Consider the following 20,502-nt stretch of genomic DNA (forward strand, 5'->3'; position numbering starts at 1 on the left):
GCAAATGTTCAGTGAGTTAATATGGTTCTCCATTATCTGAATTTGACAGATTAATTTCACATTGATGTTGTGTCAGAGTTATCGTAATTATGAAATGACAACTCAGTGTTTGTAGCTGAGCTGTTTGCGTTCGCTGAATTTTTAGTTTCTATGGCAGCACTCAAAGCCAACACCGATCTGCAGCTTTGTTGTTGACGATAGCAAAATGCTTCATCGCTAGGCCACCTCTATTTGCTCATGAAATATTAGGGATCGTAGAAAGAGCACTGTGTGGTGGTCTTCGGAAATGATGCATCACTATTAATAATTTTTTGGTTTATTATTCATCCAACCCTTCCTAAACACTGCAAGTGTATTGACCCTAAAAGACATGGAGGGGCATTTTAGCCACAAAAAAAAAAAATGTATCCATTGAGACTTGACCAAAATTGATGATGTCTGAGTGGGTGAGTTGTTTAACAATTTGTACCACTCATTTTACCATGGCACTTTTTACACACTTGACCATGGCACTGCTTCTTCTCACATTATTTTTCGCCTGCATTTCATACTGGGTTCATATACAGAGTAATGAACCTTTGTAAAATTCTTGATTTTATCTGGTACGTTTTCAAGGTTTGAAATACTGTCCTTGAAATAAAAGTAGTTTACTTCTGAGCTGTTTTTGCATATAATGTACATCTAATTAGTAATTGAAAACATAGCTTTCAATCACTGTATTTTGTCCTACCTGGAAACCATGGTTATTTATTTGATGACTAAATCTCTTGAGGAGTCAGGACTTTGCAACATGAGGCCAATAATGAATAATCCTTTTTATTAAATACATGTATAAGTGTTATATAGTTTATTACAAATGCCTTTGAAGTACTGCTCGGAAGTGCTTTAATTTCACTCCTAAAAAGCTGTGCGAACCCTATTCGTTGATACCAGCGCTGTGAGTCATTCAAAAATGAATTGAGAATGCTTATTAATTCCACTTCAATTTCTGAATTTAAATTGAATTTAAGTAGATTTAAGTAGTAGTAAGAAAGACAGATGGACAGACAGATAGACAGATAGAAGGATAGATCGATAGATCCACCAGTGTCCAAATACAGCGCTGATATATTGGGTCTCAAGTCTGCCCAGTAGTGAGCAGTAGACAGACAGAATGATCTGCCAGTGTCCAAACATGGTTCTAATATCAGACGGACACACAGACAGACAGACAGACAGATCCACTAGTGTCCAAAAACGGTGCTGATATCAGACAGACAGGCAGATCCACCAGTGTCCAAAAACAGTGCTGATATCAGACAGAGAGACAGACAGATCTACCAGTGTCCAAAAATGGCGCTGATATCAGACAGACAGATCCTCCAGTGTCCAAATATGGCGCTGATATCAGACAGACAGACAGACAGATCCACCAGTGTCCAAATATGGCGCTGAAATCAGACAGACAGACAGACAGACAGACAGACAGATCCACCAGTGTCCAAATATGGCACTGAAATTAGACCTACAGACAGACAGATCCACCAGTGTCCAAATATGGCACTGAAATCAGACAGACAGACAGAAAGATCCACCAGTGTCCAAATATGGCGCTGATATCAGACAGACAGATCCTCCAGTGTCCAAATATGGCGCTGATATGAGAGAGACAGACAGACAGATCCACCAGTGTCCAAATATGGCGCTGATATCAGACAGACAGATTCTCCAGTGTCCAAATATGGTGCTGATATCAGACAGACAGACAGACAGACAGACCCACCAGTGTCCAAATATGGCACTGAAATTAGACCTACAGACAGACAGATCCACCAGTGTCCAAATATGGCACTGAAATCAGACAGACAGACAGAGAGATCCACCAGTGTTCAAATATGATGCTGATATCAGACAGACAGACAGATCCACCAGTGTCCAAATATGGCGCAGATATCAGACAGACAGACAGACAAACAGACAGACAGATCCACCAGTGTCCAAATATGGCGCTGATATCAGACAGACAGAAAGATCCACCAGTATCCAAATATGGCGCTGATATCAGACAGACAGACAGACAGACAGATCCACTAGTGTCCAAAAACGGTGCTGATATCAGACAGACAGGCAGATCCACCAGTGTCCAAAAACGGTGCTGATATCAGACAGACAGACATATAGACAGATCCACCAGTGTCCAAATACGGCGCTGATATCAGACAGACAGACAGACAAACAGACAGATCTACCAGTGTCCAAATATGGCGTTGATTTCAGACAGACAGATCCACCAGTGTCCAAATATGGCCCTGATATCAGACAGACAGACAGATCTACCAGTGTCCAAATATGGCGTTGATATCAGACAGACAGATCTACCAGTGTCCAAATATGGCCCTGATATCAGACAGACAGACAGATCTACCAATGTCCAAATATGGCGTTGATATCAGACAGACAGACAGATCTACCAGTGTCCAAATATGACGTTGATATCAGACAGACAGATCCTCCAGTGTCTAAATATGGCGTTGATATCAGACAGACAGACAGACAGACAGATCCACCAGTGTCGATATATTTGGACACTGGTAGATCTGTCTGTTTGTCTGTCTGTCTGTCTGATATCAACGCCATATTTGGACACTGGTGTATCTGTCTATATGTCTGTCTGATATCAGCACCGTTTTTGGACACTAGTGGATCTGTCTGTCTGTCTGATATCAGCGCCATATTTGGACACTGGTAGATCTGTCTGTCTGTCTGTCTGATATCAGCGCCATATTTGGACACTGGTAGATCTGTCTGTCTGTCTGATTGTCAGACAGACAGACAGATCCACCAGTGCCCAAATATGGCACTGATATCAGACAGACAGATCCACCAGTGTCCAAATATGGCCCTGATATCAGACAGACAGACAGATCCACCAGTGTCCAAATATGGCGCTGATATCAGACAGACATATAGACAGATACACCAGTGTCCAAATATGGCGTTGATATCAGACAGACAGACAGACAAACAGACAGATCTACCAGTGTCCAAATATGGCGTTGATATCAGACAGACAGATCCACCAGTGTCCAAATATGGCCCTGAAATCAGACAGACAGACAGATCTACCAGTGTCCAAATATGGCGTTGATATCAGACAGACAGACAGATCTACCAGTGTCCAAATATGACGCTGATATCAGACAGACAGATCCTCCAGTGTCCAAATATGGCGTTGATATCAGACAGACAGACCGACAGACAGACCGATAGACCGACAGACAGATCCACCAGTGTCCAAATATGGCGCTGATATCAGACAGACAGATCCACCAGTGTCCAAATATGGCGCTGATATCAGACAGATAGACAGACAGATCCACCAGTGTCCAAATATGGCGTTGATATCAGACAGACAGACAGACAGATCCACCAGTGTCCAAATATGACGCTGATATCAGACAGACAGACAGACAGATCTACCAGTGTCCAAATATGGCGCTGATATCAGACAGACAGACAGACAGATCCACTAGTGTCCAAATATGGCGCTGATATCAGACAGACAGACAGACAGACAGACAGAAAGATCTACCAGTGTCCAAATATGGCGTTGATATCAGACAGACAGACATATCCCCCAGTGTCCAAATATGGCGCTGATATCAGACAGACAGACAGATCCACCAGTGTCCAAATATGGCGCTGATATCAGACAGACAGACAGACAGATCTACCAGTGTCCAAATATGGCGCTGATATCAGACAGACAGACAGACAGATCTACCAGTGTCCAAATATGGCGCTGAAATCAGACAGACAGACAGACAGATCTACCAGTGTCCAAATATGGTGCTGATATCAGACAGACAGACAGACAGATAGACAGACACACAGATCCACCAGTGTCCAAATACTGCGCTGATATCAGACAGACAGACAGACAGATCCTCCAGTGTCCAAATATGGCGCTGACATCAGACAGACAGACAGATAGATCCACCAGTGTCCAAATATGGCATTGATATCAGACAGATAGATAAACAGATCCACCAGTGTCCAAATATGGCGCTGATATCAGACAGAGAGAAAGACAGATAGATCTACCAGTGTCCAAATATGGCGTTGACATCAGACAGACAGACAGATCTACCAGTGTCCAAATATCGTGCTGATATCAGACAGACAGATCCACCAGTGTCCAAATATGGCATTGATATCAGACAGATAGATAAACAGATCCACCAGTGTCCAAATATGGCGCTGATATCAGACAGAGAGAAAGACAGACAGATCTACCAGTGTCCAAATATCGTGCTGATATCAGACAGACAGATCCACCAGTGTCCAAATATGGCATTGATATCAGACAGACAGATCCACCAGTGTCCAAATATGGCGCTGATATCAGACAGACAGACATACAGACAGATCCACCAGTGTCCAAATATGGCGCTGATATCAGACAGACAGACAGATCCACCAGTGTCCAAATATGGCGTTGATATCAGACAGACAGACAGACAGACAGACAGATAGATAGATCCACCAGTGTCCAAATATGGCGCTGATATCAGACAGACAGATCCACCAGTGTCCAAATACGGCGCTGATATCAGACAGAGAGACAGACAGACAGATCCACCAGTGTCCAAATACGGGGCTGATATCAGACAGACAGACAGACAGATCCACCAGTGTCCAATTACGGCACTGATATTAGACAGACAGACAGATCCACCAGTGTCCAAATACGGCGCTGATATCAGAAAGACAGATAGATCCACCAGTGTCCAAATATGGCGTTGATATCAGACAGACAGACAGACAGGCAGATCCACCAGTGTCCAAATATGGCGCTGATATCAGACAGACAGATCCTCCAGTGCCCCGATATGGCGTTGATATCAGACGGACAGATCCACCAGTGTCCAAATATGGCGCTGATATCAGACAGACAGACAGACAGACAGACAGATCCACCAGTGTCCAAATACAGTGCTGATATCAGACAGACAGACAGACAGATCCACCAGTTTCCAAATATGGCGCTGATATCAGACAGACAGATCCACCAGTGTCCAAATATGGCGCTAATATCAGACAGACAGACAGATCCTCCAGTGTCCAAATATGGCGCTGATATCAGACAGAGAGACAGACAGACAGATCCACCAGTGTCCAAATAAGGCGCTGATATCAGACAGACAAACAGACAAACAGATCCACCAGTGTCCAAAAACGGTGCTGATATCAGACAGACAGACCGATCCACCAGTGTCCAAATATGGCGCTGATATCAGACAGACAGACAGACAGACAGATCCACCAGTGTCCAAATATGGCGCTAATATCAGACAGACAGACAGATCCTCCAGTGTCCAAATATGGCGCTGATATCAGACAGAGAGACAGACAGACAGATCCACCAGTGTCCAAATAAGGCGCTGATATCAGACAGACAAACAGACAAACAGATCCACCAGTGTCCAAAAACGGTGCTGATATCAGACAGACAGACAGACCGATCCACCAGTGTCCAAATATGGCGCTGATATCAGACAGACAGACAGACAGATAGACAGATCCACCAGTGTCCAAATATGGCGCTGATATCAGACAGACAAACAGACAGATCTAACAGTGTCCAAATATGGCATTGATATCAGACAGACAGATTCACCAGTGTCCAAATATGGCGTAGATATCAGACAGACAGACAGATCTACCAGTGTCCAAATATGGCGTAGATATCAGACAGACAGACAGATCTACCAGTGTCCAAATATGGTGCTGGTATCAGACAGACAGATCCTCCAGTGTCCAAATATGGCGCTGATATCAGACAGACAGACAGACAGACAGACAGATCCACCAGTGTCCAAATATGGCGCTGATATCAGACAGACAGATAGACAGATCTACCAGTGTCCAAATATGGCGTTGATATCAGACAGACATACAGACAGACAGACAGATCTACCAGTGTCCAAATATGGCACTGATATCAGACAGACAGACAGGTCCACCAGAGTCCAAATATGGCGCTGATATCAGACAGACAGACAGACAGATCTACCAGTGTCCAAATATGGCGCTGATATCAGACAGACAGATCCTCCAGTGTCCAAATATGGCGCTGATATCAGACGGACACACAGACAGACATATCTACCAGTGTCCAAATATGGCGCTGATATCAGACAGACAGACAGACAGATCTACCAGTGTCCAAATATGGCGCTGATATCAGACAGACAGACAGACAGACAGATCTACCAGTGTCCAAATATGGCGTTGATATCAGACAGACAGACAGACAGACAGACAGACAGATCTACCAGTGTCCAAATATGGTGCTGATATCAGACAGACAGACAGATCCTCCAGTGTCCAAATATGGCGCTGATATCAGACAGACAGACAGATCCACCAGTGTCCAAATATGGCGTAGATATCAGACAGACAGACAGATCTACCAGTGTCCAAAAATGGCGCAGGTATCAGACAGACAGATCCTCCAGTGCCCAAATATGACGCTGATATCAGACAGACAGACAGACAGACAGACAGACAGATCCACCAGTGTCCAAATATGGCGCTGATAACAGACAGGCAGACAGACAGATCTACCAGTGTCCAAATATGGCGCTGATATCAGACAGACAGACAGACAGACAGATCTACCAGTGTCCAAATATGGCGCTGATATCAGACAGACAGACAGACAGATCTACCAGTGTCCAAATATGGCGCTGATATCAGACAGACAGATCCACCAGTGTCCAAATATGGCGCTAATATCAGACAGACAGACAGATCCTCCAGTGTCCAAATATGGCGCTGATATCAGACAGAGAGACAGACAGACAGATCCACCAGTGACCAAATAAGGCGCTGATATCAGACAGACAAACAGACAAACAGATCCACCAGTGTCCAAAAACGGTGCTGATATCAGACAGACAGACAGACCGATCCACCAGTGTCCAAATATAGCGCTGATATCAGACAGACAGACAGACAGACAGACAGATAGACAGACACACAGATCCACCAGTGTCCAAATACTGCGCTGATATCAGACAGACAGACAGACAGACAGATCCTCCAGTGTCCAAATATGGCACTGACATCAGACAGACAGACAGACAGACAGATAGATCCACCAGTGTCCAAATATGGCATTGATATCAGACAGATAGATAAACAGATCCACCAGTGTCCAAATATGGCGCTGATATCAGACAGAGAGAAAGACAGATAGATCTACCAGTGTCCAAATATGGCGTTGACATCAGACAGACAGATCTACCAGTGTCCAAATATCGTGCTGATATCAGACAGACAGATCCACCAGTGTCCAAATATGGCATTGATATCAGACAGATAGATAAACAGATCCACCAGTGTCCAAATATGGCGCTGATATCAGACAGAGAGAAAGACAGACAGATCTACCAGTGTCCAAATATCGTGCTGATATCAGACAGACAGATCCACCAGTGTCCAAATATGGCATTGATATCAGACAGACAGATCCACCAGTGTCCAAATATGGCGCTGATATCAGACAGACAGACATACAGACAGATCCACCAGTGTCCAAATATGGCGCTGATATCAGACAGACAGACAGATCCACCAGTGTCCAAATATGGCGTTGATATCAGACAGACAGACAGACAGACAGACAGACAGATAGATAGATCCACCAGTGTCCAAATATGGCGCTGATATCAGACAGACAGATCCACCAGTGTCCAAATACGGCGCTGATATCAGACAGAGAGACAGACAGACAGATCCACCAGTGTCCAAATACGGGGCTGATATCAGACAGACAGACAGACAGATCCTCCAGTGTCCAAATATGGCGCTGATATCAGACAGACAGACAGATCCACCAGTGTCCAAATATGGCGTAGATATCAGACAGACAGACAGATCTACCAGTGTCCAAAAATGGCGCAGGTATGAGACAGACAGATCCTCCAGTGCCCAAATATGGCGCTGATATCAGACAGACAGACAGACAGACAGACAGACAGATCCACCAGTGTCCAAATATGGCGCTGATAACAGACAGGCAGACAGACAGATCTACCAGTGTCCAAATATGGCGCTGATATCAGACAGACAGACAGACAGACAGATCTACCAGTGTCCAAATATGGCGCTGATATCAGACAGACAGATCCACCAGTGTCCAAATATGGCGCTAATATCAGACAGACAGACAGATCCTCCAGTGTCCAAATATGGCGCTGATATCAGACAGAGAGACAGACAGACAGATCCACCAGTGTCCAAATAAGGCGCTGATATCAGACAGACAAACAGACAAACAGATCCACCAGTGTCCAAAAACGGTGCTGATATCAGACAGACAGACAGACCGATCCACCAGTGTCCAAATATGGCGCTGATATCAGACAGACAGACAGACAGATAGACAGATCCACCAGTGTCCAAATATGGCGCTGATATCAGACAGACAAACAGACAGATCTAACAGTGTCCAAATATGGCATTGATATCAGACAGACAGATTCACCAGTGTCCAAATATGGCGTAGATATCAGACAGACAGACAGATCTACCAGTGTCCAAATATGGCGTAGATATCAGACAGACAGACAGATCTACCAGTGTCCAAATATGGTGCTGGTATCAGACAGACAGATCCTCCAGTGTCCAAATATGGCGCTGATATCAGACAGACAGACAGACAGACAGACAGACAGACAGATCCACCAGTGTCCAAATATGGCGCTGATATCAGACAGACAGATAGACAGATCTACCAGTGTCCAAATATGGCGTTGATATCAGACAGACATACAGACAGACAGACAGATCTACCAGTGTCCAAATATGGCACTGATATCAGACAGACAGACAGGTCCACCAGAGTCCAAATATGGCGCTGATATCAGACAGACAGACAGACAGATCTACCAGTGTCCAAATATGGCGCTGATATCAGACAGACAGATCCTCCAGTGTCCAAATATGGCGCTGATATCAGACGGACACACAGACAGACATATCTACCAGTGTCCAAATATGGCGCTGATATCAGACAGACAGACAGACAGATCTACCAGTGTCCAAATATGGCGCTGATATCAGACAGACAGACAGACAGACAGACAGATCTACCAGTGTCCAAATATGGCGTTGATATCAGACAGACAGACAGACAGACAGACAGACAGACAGATCTACCAGTGTCCAAATATGGTGCTGATATCAGACAGACAGACAGATCCTCCAGTGTCCAAATATGGCGCTGATATCAGACAGACAGACAGATCCACCAGTGTCCAAATATGGCGTAGATATCAGACAGACAGACAGATCTACCAGTGTCCAAAAATGGCGCAGGTATCAGACAGACAGATCCTCCAGTGCCCAAATATGGCGCTGATATCAGACAGACAGACAGACAGACAGACAGACAGATCCACCAGTGTCCAAATATGGCGCTGATAACAGACAGGCAGACAGACAGATCTACCAGTGTCCAAATATGGCGCTGATATCAGACAGACAGACAGACAGACAGATCTACCAGTGTCCAAATATGGCGCTGATATCAGACAGACAGACAGACAGATCTACCAGTGTCCAAATATGGCGCTGATATCAGACAGACAGATCCACCAGTGTCCAAATATGGCGCTAATATCAGACAGACAGACAGATCCTCCAGTGTCCAAATATGGCGCTGATATCAGACAGAGAGACAGACAGACAGATCCACCAGTGTCCAAATAAGGCGCTGATATCAGACAGACAAACAGACAAACAGATCCACCAGTGTCCAAAAACGGTGCTGATATCAGACAGACAGACAGACCGATCCACCAGTGTCCAAATATAGCGCTGATATCAGACAGACAGACAGACAGATAGACAGACACACAGATCCACCAGTGTCCAAATACTGCGCTGATATCAGACAGACAGACAGACAGACAGATCCTCCAGTGTCCAAATATGGCGCTGACATCAGACAGACAGACAGACAGACAGATAGATCCACCAGTGTCCAAATATGGCATTGATATCAGACAGATAGATAAACAGATCCACCAGTGTCCAAATATGGCGCTGATATCAGACAGAGAGAAAGACAGATAGATCTACCAGTGTCCAAATATGGCGTTGACATCAGACAGACAGATCTACCAGTGTCCAAATATCGTGCTGATATCAGACAGACAGATCCACCAGTGTCCAAATATGGCATTGATATCAGACAGATAGATAAACAGATCCACCAGTGTCCAAATATGGCGCTGATATCAGACAGAGAGAAAGACAGACAGATCTACCAGTGTCCAAATATCGTGCTGATATCAGACAGACAGATCCACCAGTGTCCAAATATGGCATTGATATCAGACAGACAGATCCACCAGTGTCCAAATATGGCGCTGATATCAGACAGACAGACATACAGACAGATCCACCAGTGTCCAAATATGGCGCTGATATCAGACAGACAGACAGATCCACCAGTGTCCAAATATGGCGTTGATATCAGACAGACAGACAGACAGACAGACAGACAGATAGATAGATCCACCAGTGTCCAAATATGGCGCTGATATCAGACAGACAGATCCACCAGTGTCCAAATACGGCGCTGATATCAGACAGAGAGACAGACAGACAGATCCACCAGTGTCCAAATACGGGGCTGATATCAGACAGACAGACAGACAGATCCACCAGTGTCCAATTACGGCACTGATATTAGACAGACAGACAGACAGATCCACCAGTGTCCAAATACGGCGCTGATATCAGAAAGACAGATAGATCCACCAGTGTCCAAATATGGCGTTGATATCAGACAGACAGACAGACAGGCAGATCCACCAGTGTCCAAATATGGCGCTGATATCAGACAGACAGATCCTCCAGTGCCCCGATATGGCGTTGATATCAGACGGACAGATCCACCAGTGTCCAAATATGGCGCTGATATCAGACAGACAGACAGACAGACAGACAGATCCACCAGTGTCCAAATACAGTGCTGATATCAGACAGACAGACAGACAGATCCACCAGTTTCCAAATATGGCGCTGATATCAGACAGACAGATCCACCAGTGTCCAAATATGGCGCTAATATCAGACAGACAGACAGACAGATCCTCCATTGTCCAAATATGGCGCTGATATCAGACAGAGAGACAGACAAACAGATCCACCAGTGTCCAAAAACGGTGCTGATATCAGACAGACAGACCGATCCACCAGTGTCCAAATATGGCGCTGATATCAGACAGACAGACAGACAGACAGATCCACCAGTGTCCAAATATGGCGCTAATATCAGACAGACAGACAGATCCTCCAGTGTCCAAATATGGCGCTGATATCAGACAGAGAGACAGACAGACAGATCCACCAGTGTCCAAATAAGGCGCTGATATCAGACAGACAAACAGACAAACAGATCCACCAGTGTCCAAAAACGGTGCTGATATCAGACAGACAGACAGACCGATCCACCAGTGTCCAAATATGGCGCTGATATCAGACAGACAGACAGACAGATCCACCAGTGTCCAAATATGGCGCTGATATCAGACAGACAAACAGACAGATCTAACAGTGTCCAAATATGGCATTGATATCAGACAGACAGATTCACCAGTGTCCAAATATGGCGTAGATATCAGACAGACAGACAGATCTACCAGTGTCCAAATATGGCGTAGATATCAGACAGACAGACAGATCTACCAGTGTCCAAATATGGTGCTGGTATCAGACAGACAGATCCTCCAGTGTCCAAATATGGCGCTGATATCAGACAGACAGACAGACAGACAGACAGACAGACAGATCCACCAGTGTCCAAATATGGCGCTGATATCAGACAGACAGATAGACAGATCTACCAGTGTCCAAATATGGCGTTGATATCAGACAGACATACAGACAGACAGACAGATCTACCAGTGTCCAAATATGGCACTGATATCAGACAGACAGACAGGTCCACCAGAGTCCAAATATGGCGCTGATATCAGACAGACAGACAGACAGATCTACCAGTGTCCAAATATGGCGCTGATATCAGACAGACAGATCCTCCAGTGTCCAAATATGGCGCTGATATCAGACGGACACACAGACAGACATATCTACCAGTGTCCAAATATGGCGCTGATATCAGACAGACAGACAGACAGATCTACCAGTGTCCAAATATGGCGCTGATATCAGACAGACAGACAGACAGACAGACAGATCTACCAGTGTCCAAATATGGCGTTGATATCAGACAGACAGACAGACAGACAGATCTACCAGTGTCCAAATATGGTGCTGATATCAGACAGACAGACAGATCCTCCAGTGTCCAAATATGGCGCTGATATCAGACAGACAGACAGATCCACCAGTGTCCAAATATGGCGTAGATATCAGACAGACAGACAGATCTACCAGTGTCCAAAAATGGCGCAGGTATGAGACAGACAGATCCTCCAGTGCCCAAATATGGCGCTGATATCAGACAGACAGACAGACAGACAGACAGACAGACAGACAGACAGATCCACCAGTGTCCAAATATGGCGCTGATAACAGACAGGCAGACAGACAGATCTACCAGTGTCCAAATATGGCGCTGATATCAGACAGACAGACAGACAGACAGATCTACCAGTGTCCAAATATGGCGCTGATATCAGACAGACAGATCCACCAGTGTCCAAATATGGCGCTAATATCAGACAGACAGACAGACAGATCCTCCAGTGTCCAAATATGGCGCTGATATCAGACAGAGAGACAGACAGACAGATCCACCAGTGTCCAAATAAGGCGCTGATATCAGACAGACAAACAGACAAACAGATCCACCAGTGTCCAAAAACGGTGCTGATATCAGACAGACAGACAGACCGATCCACCAGTGTCCAAATATGGCGCTGATATCAGACAGACAGACAGACAGATAGACAGATCCACCAGTGTCCAAATATGGCGCTGATATCAGACAGACAAACAGACAGATCTAACAGTGTCCAAATATGGCATTGATATCAGACAGACAGATTCACCAGTGTCCAAATATGGCGTAGATATCAGACAGACAGACAGACAGATCTACCAGTGTCCAAATATGGCGTAGATATCAGACAGACAGACAGATCTACCAGTGTCCAAATATGGTGCTGGTATCAGACAGACAGATCCTCCAGTGTCCAAATATGGCGCTGATATCAGACAGACAGACAGACAGACAGACAGACAGACAGATCCACCAGTGTCCAAATATGGCGCTGATATCAGACAGACAGATAGACAGATCTACCAGTGTCCAAATATGGCGTTGATATCAGACAGACATACAGACAGACAGACAGATCTACCAGTGTCCAAATATGGCACTGATATCAGACAGACCGACAGGTCCACCAGAGTCCAAATATGGCGCTGATATCAGACAGACAGACAGACAGATCTACCAGTGTCCAAATATGGCGCTGATATCAGACAGACAGATCCTCCAGTGTCCAAATATGGCGCTGATATCAGACGGACACACAGACAGACATATCTACCAGTGTCCAAATATGGCGCTGATATCAGACAGACAGACAGACAGATCTACCAGTGTCCAAATATGGCGCTGATATCAGACAGACAGACAGACAGACAGACAGATCTACCAGTGTCCAAATATGGCGTTGATATCAGACAGACAGACAGACAGACAGATCTACCAGTGTCCAAATATGGTGCTGATATCAGACAGACAGACAGATCCTCCAGTGTCCAAATATGGCGCTGATATCAGACAGACAGACAGATCCACCAGTGTCCAAATATGGCGTAGATATCAGACAGACAGACAGATCTACCAGTGTCCAAAAATGGCGCTGGTATCAGACAGACAGATCCTCCAGTGCCCAAATATGGCGCTGATATCAGACAGACAGACAGACAGACAGACAGACAGAGAGACAGACAGACAGATCCACCAGTGTCCAAATATGGCGCTGATATCAGACAGGCAGACAGACAGATCTACCAGTGTCCAAATATGGCGCTGATATCAGACAGACAGACAGACAGACAGATCTACCAGTGTCCAAATATGGCGCTGATATCAGACAGACAGACAGACAGATCTACCAGTGTCCAAATATGGCGCTGATATCAGACAGACAGACAGACAGATCTACCAGTGTCCAAATATGGCGCTGATATCAGACAGACAGATCCTCCAGTGTCCAAATATGGCGCTGATATCAGACAGACAGACAGACAGACAGACAGACAGACAGATCCACCAGTGTCCAAATATGGCGCTGATATCAGACAGACAGACAGATCCACCAGTGTCCAAATATGGCGCTGATATCAGACAGACAGACAGATCCACCAGTGTCCAAATATGGCGTTGATATCAGACAGACAGACAGACAGACAGGCAGATCCACCAGTGTCCAAATATGGCGTTGATATCAGACAGACAGACAGAAAGACAGATCCACCAGTGTCCAAATATGGCGTTGATATCAGACAGACAGACAGACAGACAGACAGATCCACCAGTGTCCAAATATGGCGTTGATATCAGACAGACAGACAGAAAGACAGATCCACCAGTGTCCAAATATGGCACTGATATCAGACAGACAGACAGACAGACAGATCTACCAGTGTCCAAAGATGGCGCTGATATCAGACAGACAGACAGACAGATAAAATTGAGACATACAGAAAAAAGACAAACAGAATCTATGTCAGGCTGTTTGCTATTCTTCTCAACACTGTCCGATTGTAATCAATCTAACAATAGGGGGTCCTCAATGCTGGATGATATTATCATATAGTGTATCATTCTCCATATGACAGTAGAGACAGCAGTGGGTCAGTCTGATTTTGAGGTGTTTCATTGAGGGCTCGTGGTGGGTCGTGCTAATGCAGGGGGTGCATGAAACCGGCTGAATAATGGGGTGTTATGGGGAGCAGGTGGCAGAGGGCCGGGCTCAGGCATTAACCCAACAGATGGACACACAACGCTCCCTCACTGCTACATATGGACAGCAGGAGGACAAGCGGCTAATGGAGAAAACACACACATACATATAAACACACACACAGACAGAAAAGAAAGGATCAATGCGCTTCTACTGGCTGCTTTCTGGACAGCAGATCTGTCTGCAACAGCTCATGAATATTCATGTGATCTGACTTTATAGAGGCGAGGGGCGCTTTGGGGGAAGGCCGTCCCACCTGAGGGAGTGACGGAGCGTGACTGAGACTGAGGGAGAGGAGGATGAAAGGAAAAACACAAAAACAAAAGAGGAATGAAATGTAACCAAGTATACGCTTCCCATTTCTTTTGTTGTTAAGGCACATGTTGTGAGTCCAATTAAACAGCCCTCTTCCTTATGAGCCACAGACAAACCAAAAAATACCAATAAAAATGACCCAGACATCATTAAATACAGTTGAAACAAAGATAATAATGGGATGTGCTTAACACGTTTTCTGGATGAGAGCAAGAAATTGAAATCCAAACACTCAAACTATAAGAACAAGCCTGCTGAGGTTATTCAAATTAAAATATACAGGTCCTTCTAAAAAATTAGCACATTGGGATAAAGTTCATTATTTTCCATAATGTAATGATAAAAATTAAACTTTCATATATATAAGAGATACATAAATACATTACTATTGGGATCAAAGTTTTTTCTTCATGTTTTTCAAAGTCTCTTATACTCACCAAGGCTGCATTTCAAAAATATAGTAAAAACAGCAATATTATGAAATATTAGTGCAATTTGAAATATATTCTACTTTAATATATTTTCATTATTATTCCTCTGATCAAAGTTGTTCAGCATCATTACTCCAGTCTTCAGTGCCACACGATCCTTCAGAAATCATTCTAATATGAGGATGTGAAACATTTTATATTTCTTATTATTTCTTATTATCATCAATTGTGCTACTTAAATTTTTTTGATAATTTCAATAGAAAGATATAAAGAACTGCATCTATTGAAACAGAAAACTTTTGTAACTTTATAAATGTCTCTACTGTCACTGTTGATCAATTTAATGCATCCATGCTGAATAAATGCATTAAAGCCACAGTACGTAATTTTTCGGTGCTAGAGGTCACTTATTTAAAGCAAAGGCGTAGCTTGATGATGCCTGGATTTCACAGAGCTTTTATTATTCCACAGTCATTGTTTCCCCTTCTTCCGCTTATGCGTATGTTGGGTAACACAGGGCTGTTTTATTATATTAGATACATCTGCAGGGTGCGAACTACGGGGGAGCTAGGGGGAGCTCGGCTCCCCTAAATAAGACATGGGCTCCCCTGAAAACGTGATTTGTGAAATTTTGGGGGGTCTCAAAAATATTGACACTGTGTTATTTTGAGGTGCAATTTCATTTTTATGTAATCTAATCATATGAATATAATTAATTCATGCATGACGGTGATTTAAATCTAATTCACTTCAATAAAGATAACTATACATGCTGTTCTTGTCATGACCATCAAGGTGTGGTGGCACTGCGGTGCAAATTCCACTCATGTTTAGTACATGTCAACGCAAAGATTCGCAGAAAAAACAATAACGAATATCCACTTCTTGATCTTGGATTTCTGGAAGAACAGAAAAAGAGGCTGACCTCAAGCCTCTGTGGTCGCTTCTGTGTTAAGGCATGTTATTCCCAATTATGTGTTGTGCAGGGCCGTGCACAGGGGGGTGGCCCGGTGGCTAGAGCCACTGCCCCTTTGCCCTCATCGGCTAAGGTGCCCCTCTTGCCCCCTTCCCTCCCTCACCCTCAGAGGACTCCCATAAAAGCGTAATAAAAGCGTTCTGTTCCGCTAAAAATCCACTAATTCCGCTAATCCTTTCCGTGTTTTCCCGCTCCCTCCGCAGCATCGCTCACAGTCTGCAGCGGGGTCCGCTCTCTGTGGAGACGACAGTTCCAGAATGTCGTCCCATTAACGGGTAAATCACAAACTACAGTCTACATTACAGACAGTGGTTGATCCGCAGAATTATTAGTTTGTTTCTTTCAACAGTTCAAACATAGATTAAAAGCTCCAGCATGCCAGCGGGTAATCGTCATATACTGTATACTGAATAGCTGACAGTTTGTCACTAGGCTATTTAACTCCTGTATAATAGATATCCGATTATAATACATTTTTGTGAGTTAACACTTGTATCTATAACATGTCATATTTATGATATTTTATTTAGACCATATTAATTGTATACACAATAATTTAAAAAAAGGTAGGCTAATAAAGGCTATTATAGATATGAGTTGTATCAGGGCAGCCTACAATAGGGCTAAAGCACACCCTAAGAAAAATGTGGTAATTTTTCAAAAAAGTTCATACTTGTGCAAAAAATATCTAGCAACGTTTGCATTATTTTCTGTTTATTTTGATGAATAAAATAACATTCTGTTATTAAAAAACTGTTGCGTATGATTTACATAAATCATAAACAAGACCTTTGTCTCAAAATATATTCAATAAATGATTCTTATTTGCTACTTAAATCTCCAATAAAAAATAAAAATAGAAAAGAGATCAAATTAGCCCAGAATCAACTTTTTGGAAGAATAATTAGAACAACATAAATGTGATTAGTACTAAAGCCTAACAATTGTATTCATTCTCTATATTAAGATGATACTCAACCCCCTTGCCCCTCAAAATGTCTGTGCACGGCCCTGGCTTTGTTTATAGATTTGTGGACTTTTTGACCTATCAATTCTTGTTTTTTTCTTCCTTCATTAAAATCAAAGATGTTCTTCAATGATTGTAAATTGTATATTAAGAGTCTCCGCAATGCATTAAGCAATAGATTGACGCGTTCGTCTGTGTGTGAAGGAATATACACGTCCTCTTTTGTGTATAGAGATGCACGCCCCCCCCACCCCGAAAAGTGGGCTCCCCCAAAGGCCACAGTATAGTTCGAACACTGAGTGTGTTGAAAAGTTATGCTATAATGCATTCGCTCTGTGACTACTATGAGACACTTGTTCACACTGCAGTGAGCTAGAGCGATATTAGACATGGTGAAACACGGTACTCGCAGTACATCAAGAAAACCAGATTCAAACAATAACACTAAACTTGAATTGAAACTGTTGAGCTACATAACAATAATTCGTTTTCTGTCGATGAATGATCCAAACAGTTGCTCACCTGTCTAAAAAAAAAAAACCTCTTCATATAATAAAGCATCTTTGGTGTTTACATGGTTTCTACAAAATAAAACAAAATTCTCCAAAATTCCTTGATGGAAATCAAGAATAACGTAATGTCATTATTAGGCGACGCACGGACGCGATCCGTGTCCTGGATAAAATCGATTATTTCTCTGGGATGTTTAAACATTCTTGAAAACATTTGGGATAATGCAAGTACACAAGTCAACAAAATATATAACTGTTCTAGTGGAGTTTGATATTTTAATATTGTAGTGTAAATGTAATTTTATTTTTGGAGCAACATTTTGAATGGTAAAGAATGTTGTCTTGCCACTTGAACAATGAAATAACTGTGTTCTTACTAGACACATACTAAGCAAGTGCGCTGATGCAAATAGCAGCAAGATTATTATCCAAGAACATTCTTTCATACCTCAATAGTGACCATCAATCTTTCCAAGTACACTCTCAGGAAAAAGGTACAAAAGCTGTCACAGGGGTTGTACCCTTTGAAAAGGTACACCTTTGTACCTAAAGAGTGGATATTACCTAAATGGTACTTATTAGAACCACTGTCTCCATCCCTGTGACAGCTTTTGTACTCTTTTTTCTGAGAGTGTAGCAGTAGGATGTAATCAGCATCTTTTGTCGGACCAAGAACAACATTTCTGACAAACAAAACCCCAACCCTATCCATTAGCCATCCTAAAATTAGAGGGAAATTAAAATGTTGTTCAACCCCCAAACATAGCGCCAAATGAACCCTAAACCTAACCCTAAAATCTGAGTGCTTCATTCAAGGAAAAATGTGAAATTTGATAAAGAAACAGGTTCTGTTTGGTAAAATTATGGTTACCCACACCCAATATGTCATGTATAAGAATTCAGGTGAGTTCAGACATTTTTTTTGGCCACTTATTCCCTTTTTCCAGGGATAATCTGAGCCATTTTGTCCCATGCAACTTTGAGAAAAGTGCAAAAGAGGTTAATTCTGATATAACAGCAGCTCCTTGTGTACACGATTACTCCGCATGCATCTATGAGACTAAGATGTTCTCATCCAGTCTCACTCCAACTTCTGAAAGTAGATCAGAAAGTGCCTTTTGTTGTGGGAACAAGAAATCTGAGTCCAGGAAACTGGGCCAGGCAGGAGTCAAAAACAAGCACACACACCGAGAGTAGAATGTGTAAATTATACAGTTAGCTTGTTTCTCACTGCTTACACACTTGAGGCAGAGTGTTTGTGTCCATGACCTGTCAGCACATGTAGAGAGAAGTGTATCACGGGATGGGTTCGGGATAACGCACAACTTCTTTTAGCTATCGCTTTTCCACAAGGCTTTTATCTGATTTCTAGACACTTCTAGTTCACACAGAATGCATTTTTACTGTTAAAACTGAGATGCAGGTCAGTGGAATAGAAAAAAGCCAAGGTCTAGAGATGTGTTTTTTCCTTTGACTTGAATTTTGCGTTTAGAACGCGGTCATGTGCGAGTCGCTGCAAAAGAGGCAAGATGTGTGAGCAAAAAAGTTGCTGCCTTAAATTTTTAAGTGCAATCAACTTAAATGTTAAAGTAATTTCAACTTAAATTACTGACTTTAAAAAATGAGTTGATTCTTGTATGACTTATATTGTAGATTTAAAGCAATGTAAAAACATAAGCTGTCATAACTTATTGATCATATCATTTTTTACAGCGCACGTTTACAATGATAAACAATGGAACAGAAGCACAGTGCTTAAATCAGTACCAGTGTCTGTGTGTTCAATGCAAACCTAAGAGTAAGACACTTGGTCACAAAACTTTTGGTACAAATACAGCTATTATATAGTCTGTAAAATGGTCATAAACGGGTTCATTCAGCTGTAAAACATTGACAGCTGACACATGTGTAACTTTAGGTGTGAATCTCTCTTACCTTCGACAGACCTCCAACCTCCAGGTAGAAGCAGATGATAAAGACGTTCCAGGCCACCCACAATGCTGTCCACACCGTATACTGTCAAAAAAGATGGATAATCCATTACTCCAACATACCGCAGGCTATACTTTAAGACACATCTACTTTGCTAATATGAAGGAATTTTTGGCATTTCATTGTGTTGTGCTTTAGGGCTGAAGCAAATGTCTGTAAAGTTAATGGAGGACAAGGTTCTGCCAGGATATTATCCGGTTTTCTAAGGATTTTATTTCTGACTTTGCACACTAGAGGACAAAATTTTGGAATAATCAAGAAATTGTAACATTTTTGATCACCAGAGCAGCATTAATTTAACTTTAA

The 20,502-nt window shown here is 43.1% G+C and overlaps 1 protein-coding gene across 2 annotated transcripts in view; it reads right to left on the bottom strand.

Annotated features, from left to right (window-relative positions):
* The window catches only part of nkain4 (sodium/potassium transporting ATPase interacting 4), a 115,376-nt gene that overhangs the window by 47,725 nt on the left and 47,149 nt on the right, over positions 1–20,502 (bottom strand). For both annotated transcript variants that reach the window (XM_067446734.1, XM_067446733.1), the window contains exon 3: positions 20,140–20,220. In XM_067446734.1, coding sequence (XP_067302835.1) covers positions 20,140–20,220 — 81 coding nt within the window. The remainder of the gene's footprint in view (positions 1–20,139; positions 20,221–20,502) is intronic.

The sequence above is a fragment of the Pseudorasbora parva genome, chromosome 6 (assembly GCF_024679245.1).
Source record: "Pseudorasbora parva isolate DD20220531a chromosome 6, ASM2467924v1, whole genome shotgun sequence".
Taxonomy (NCBI): domain Eukaryota; kingdom Metazoa; phylum Chordata; class Actinopteri; order Cypriniformes; family Gobionidae; genus Pseudorasbora; species Pseudorasbora parva.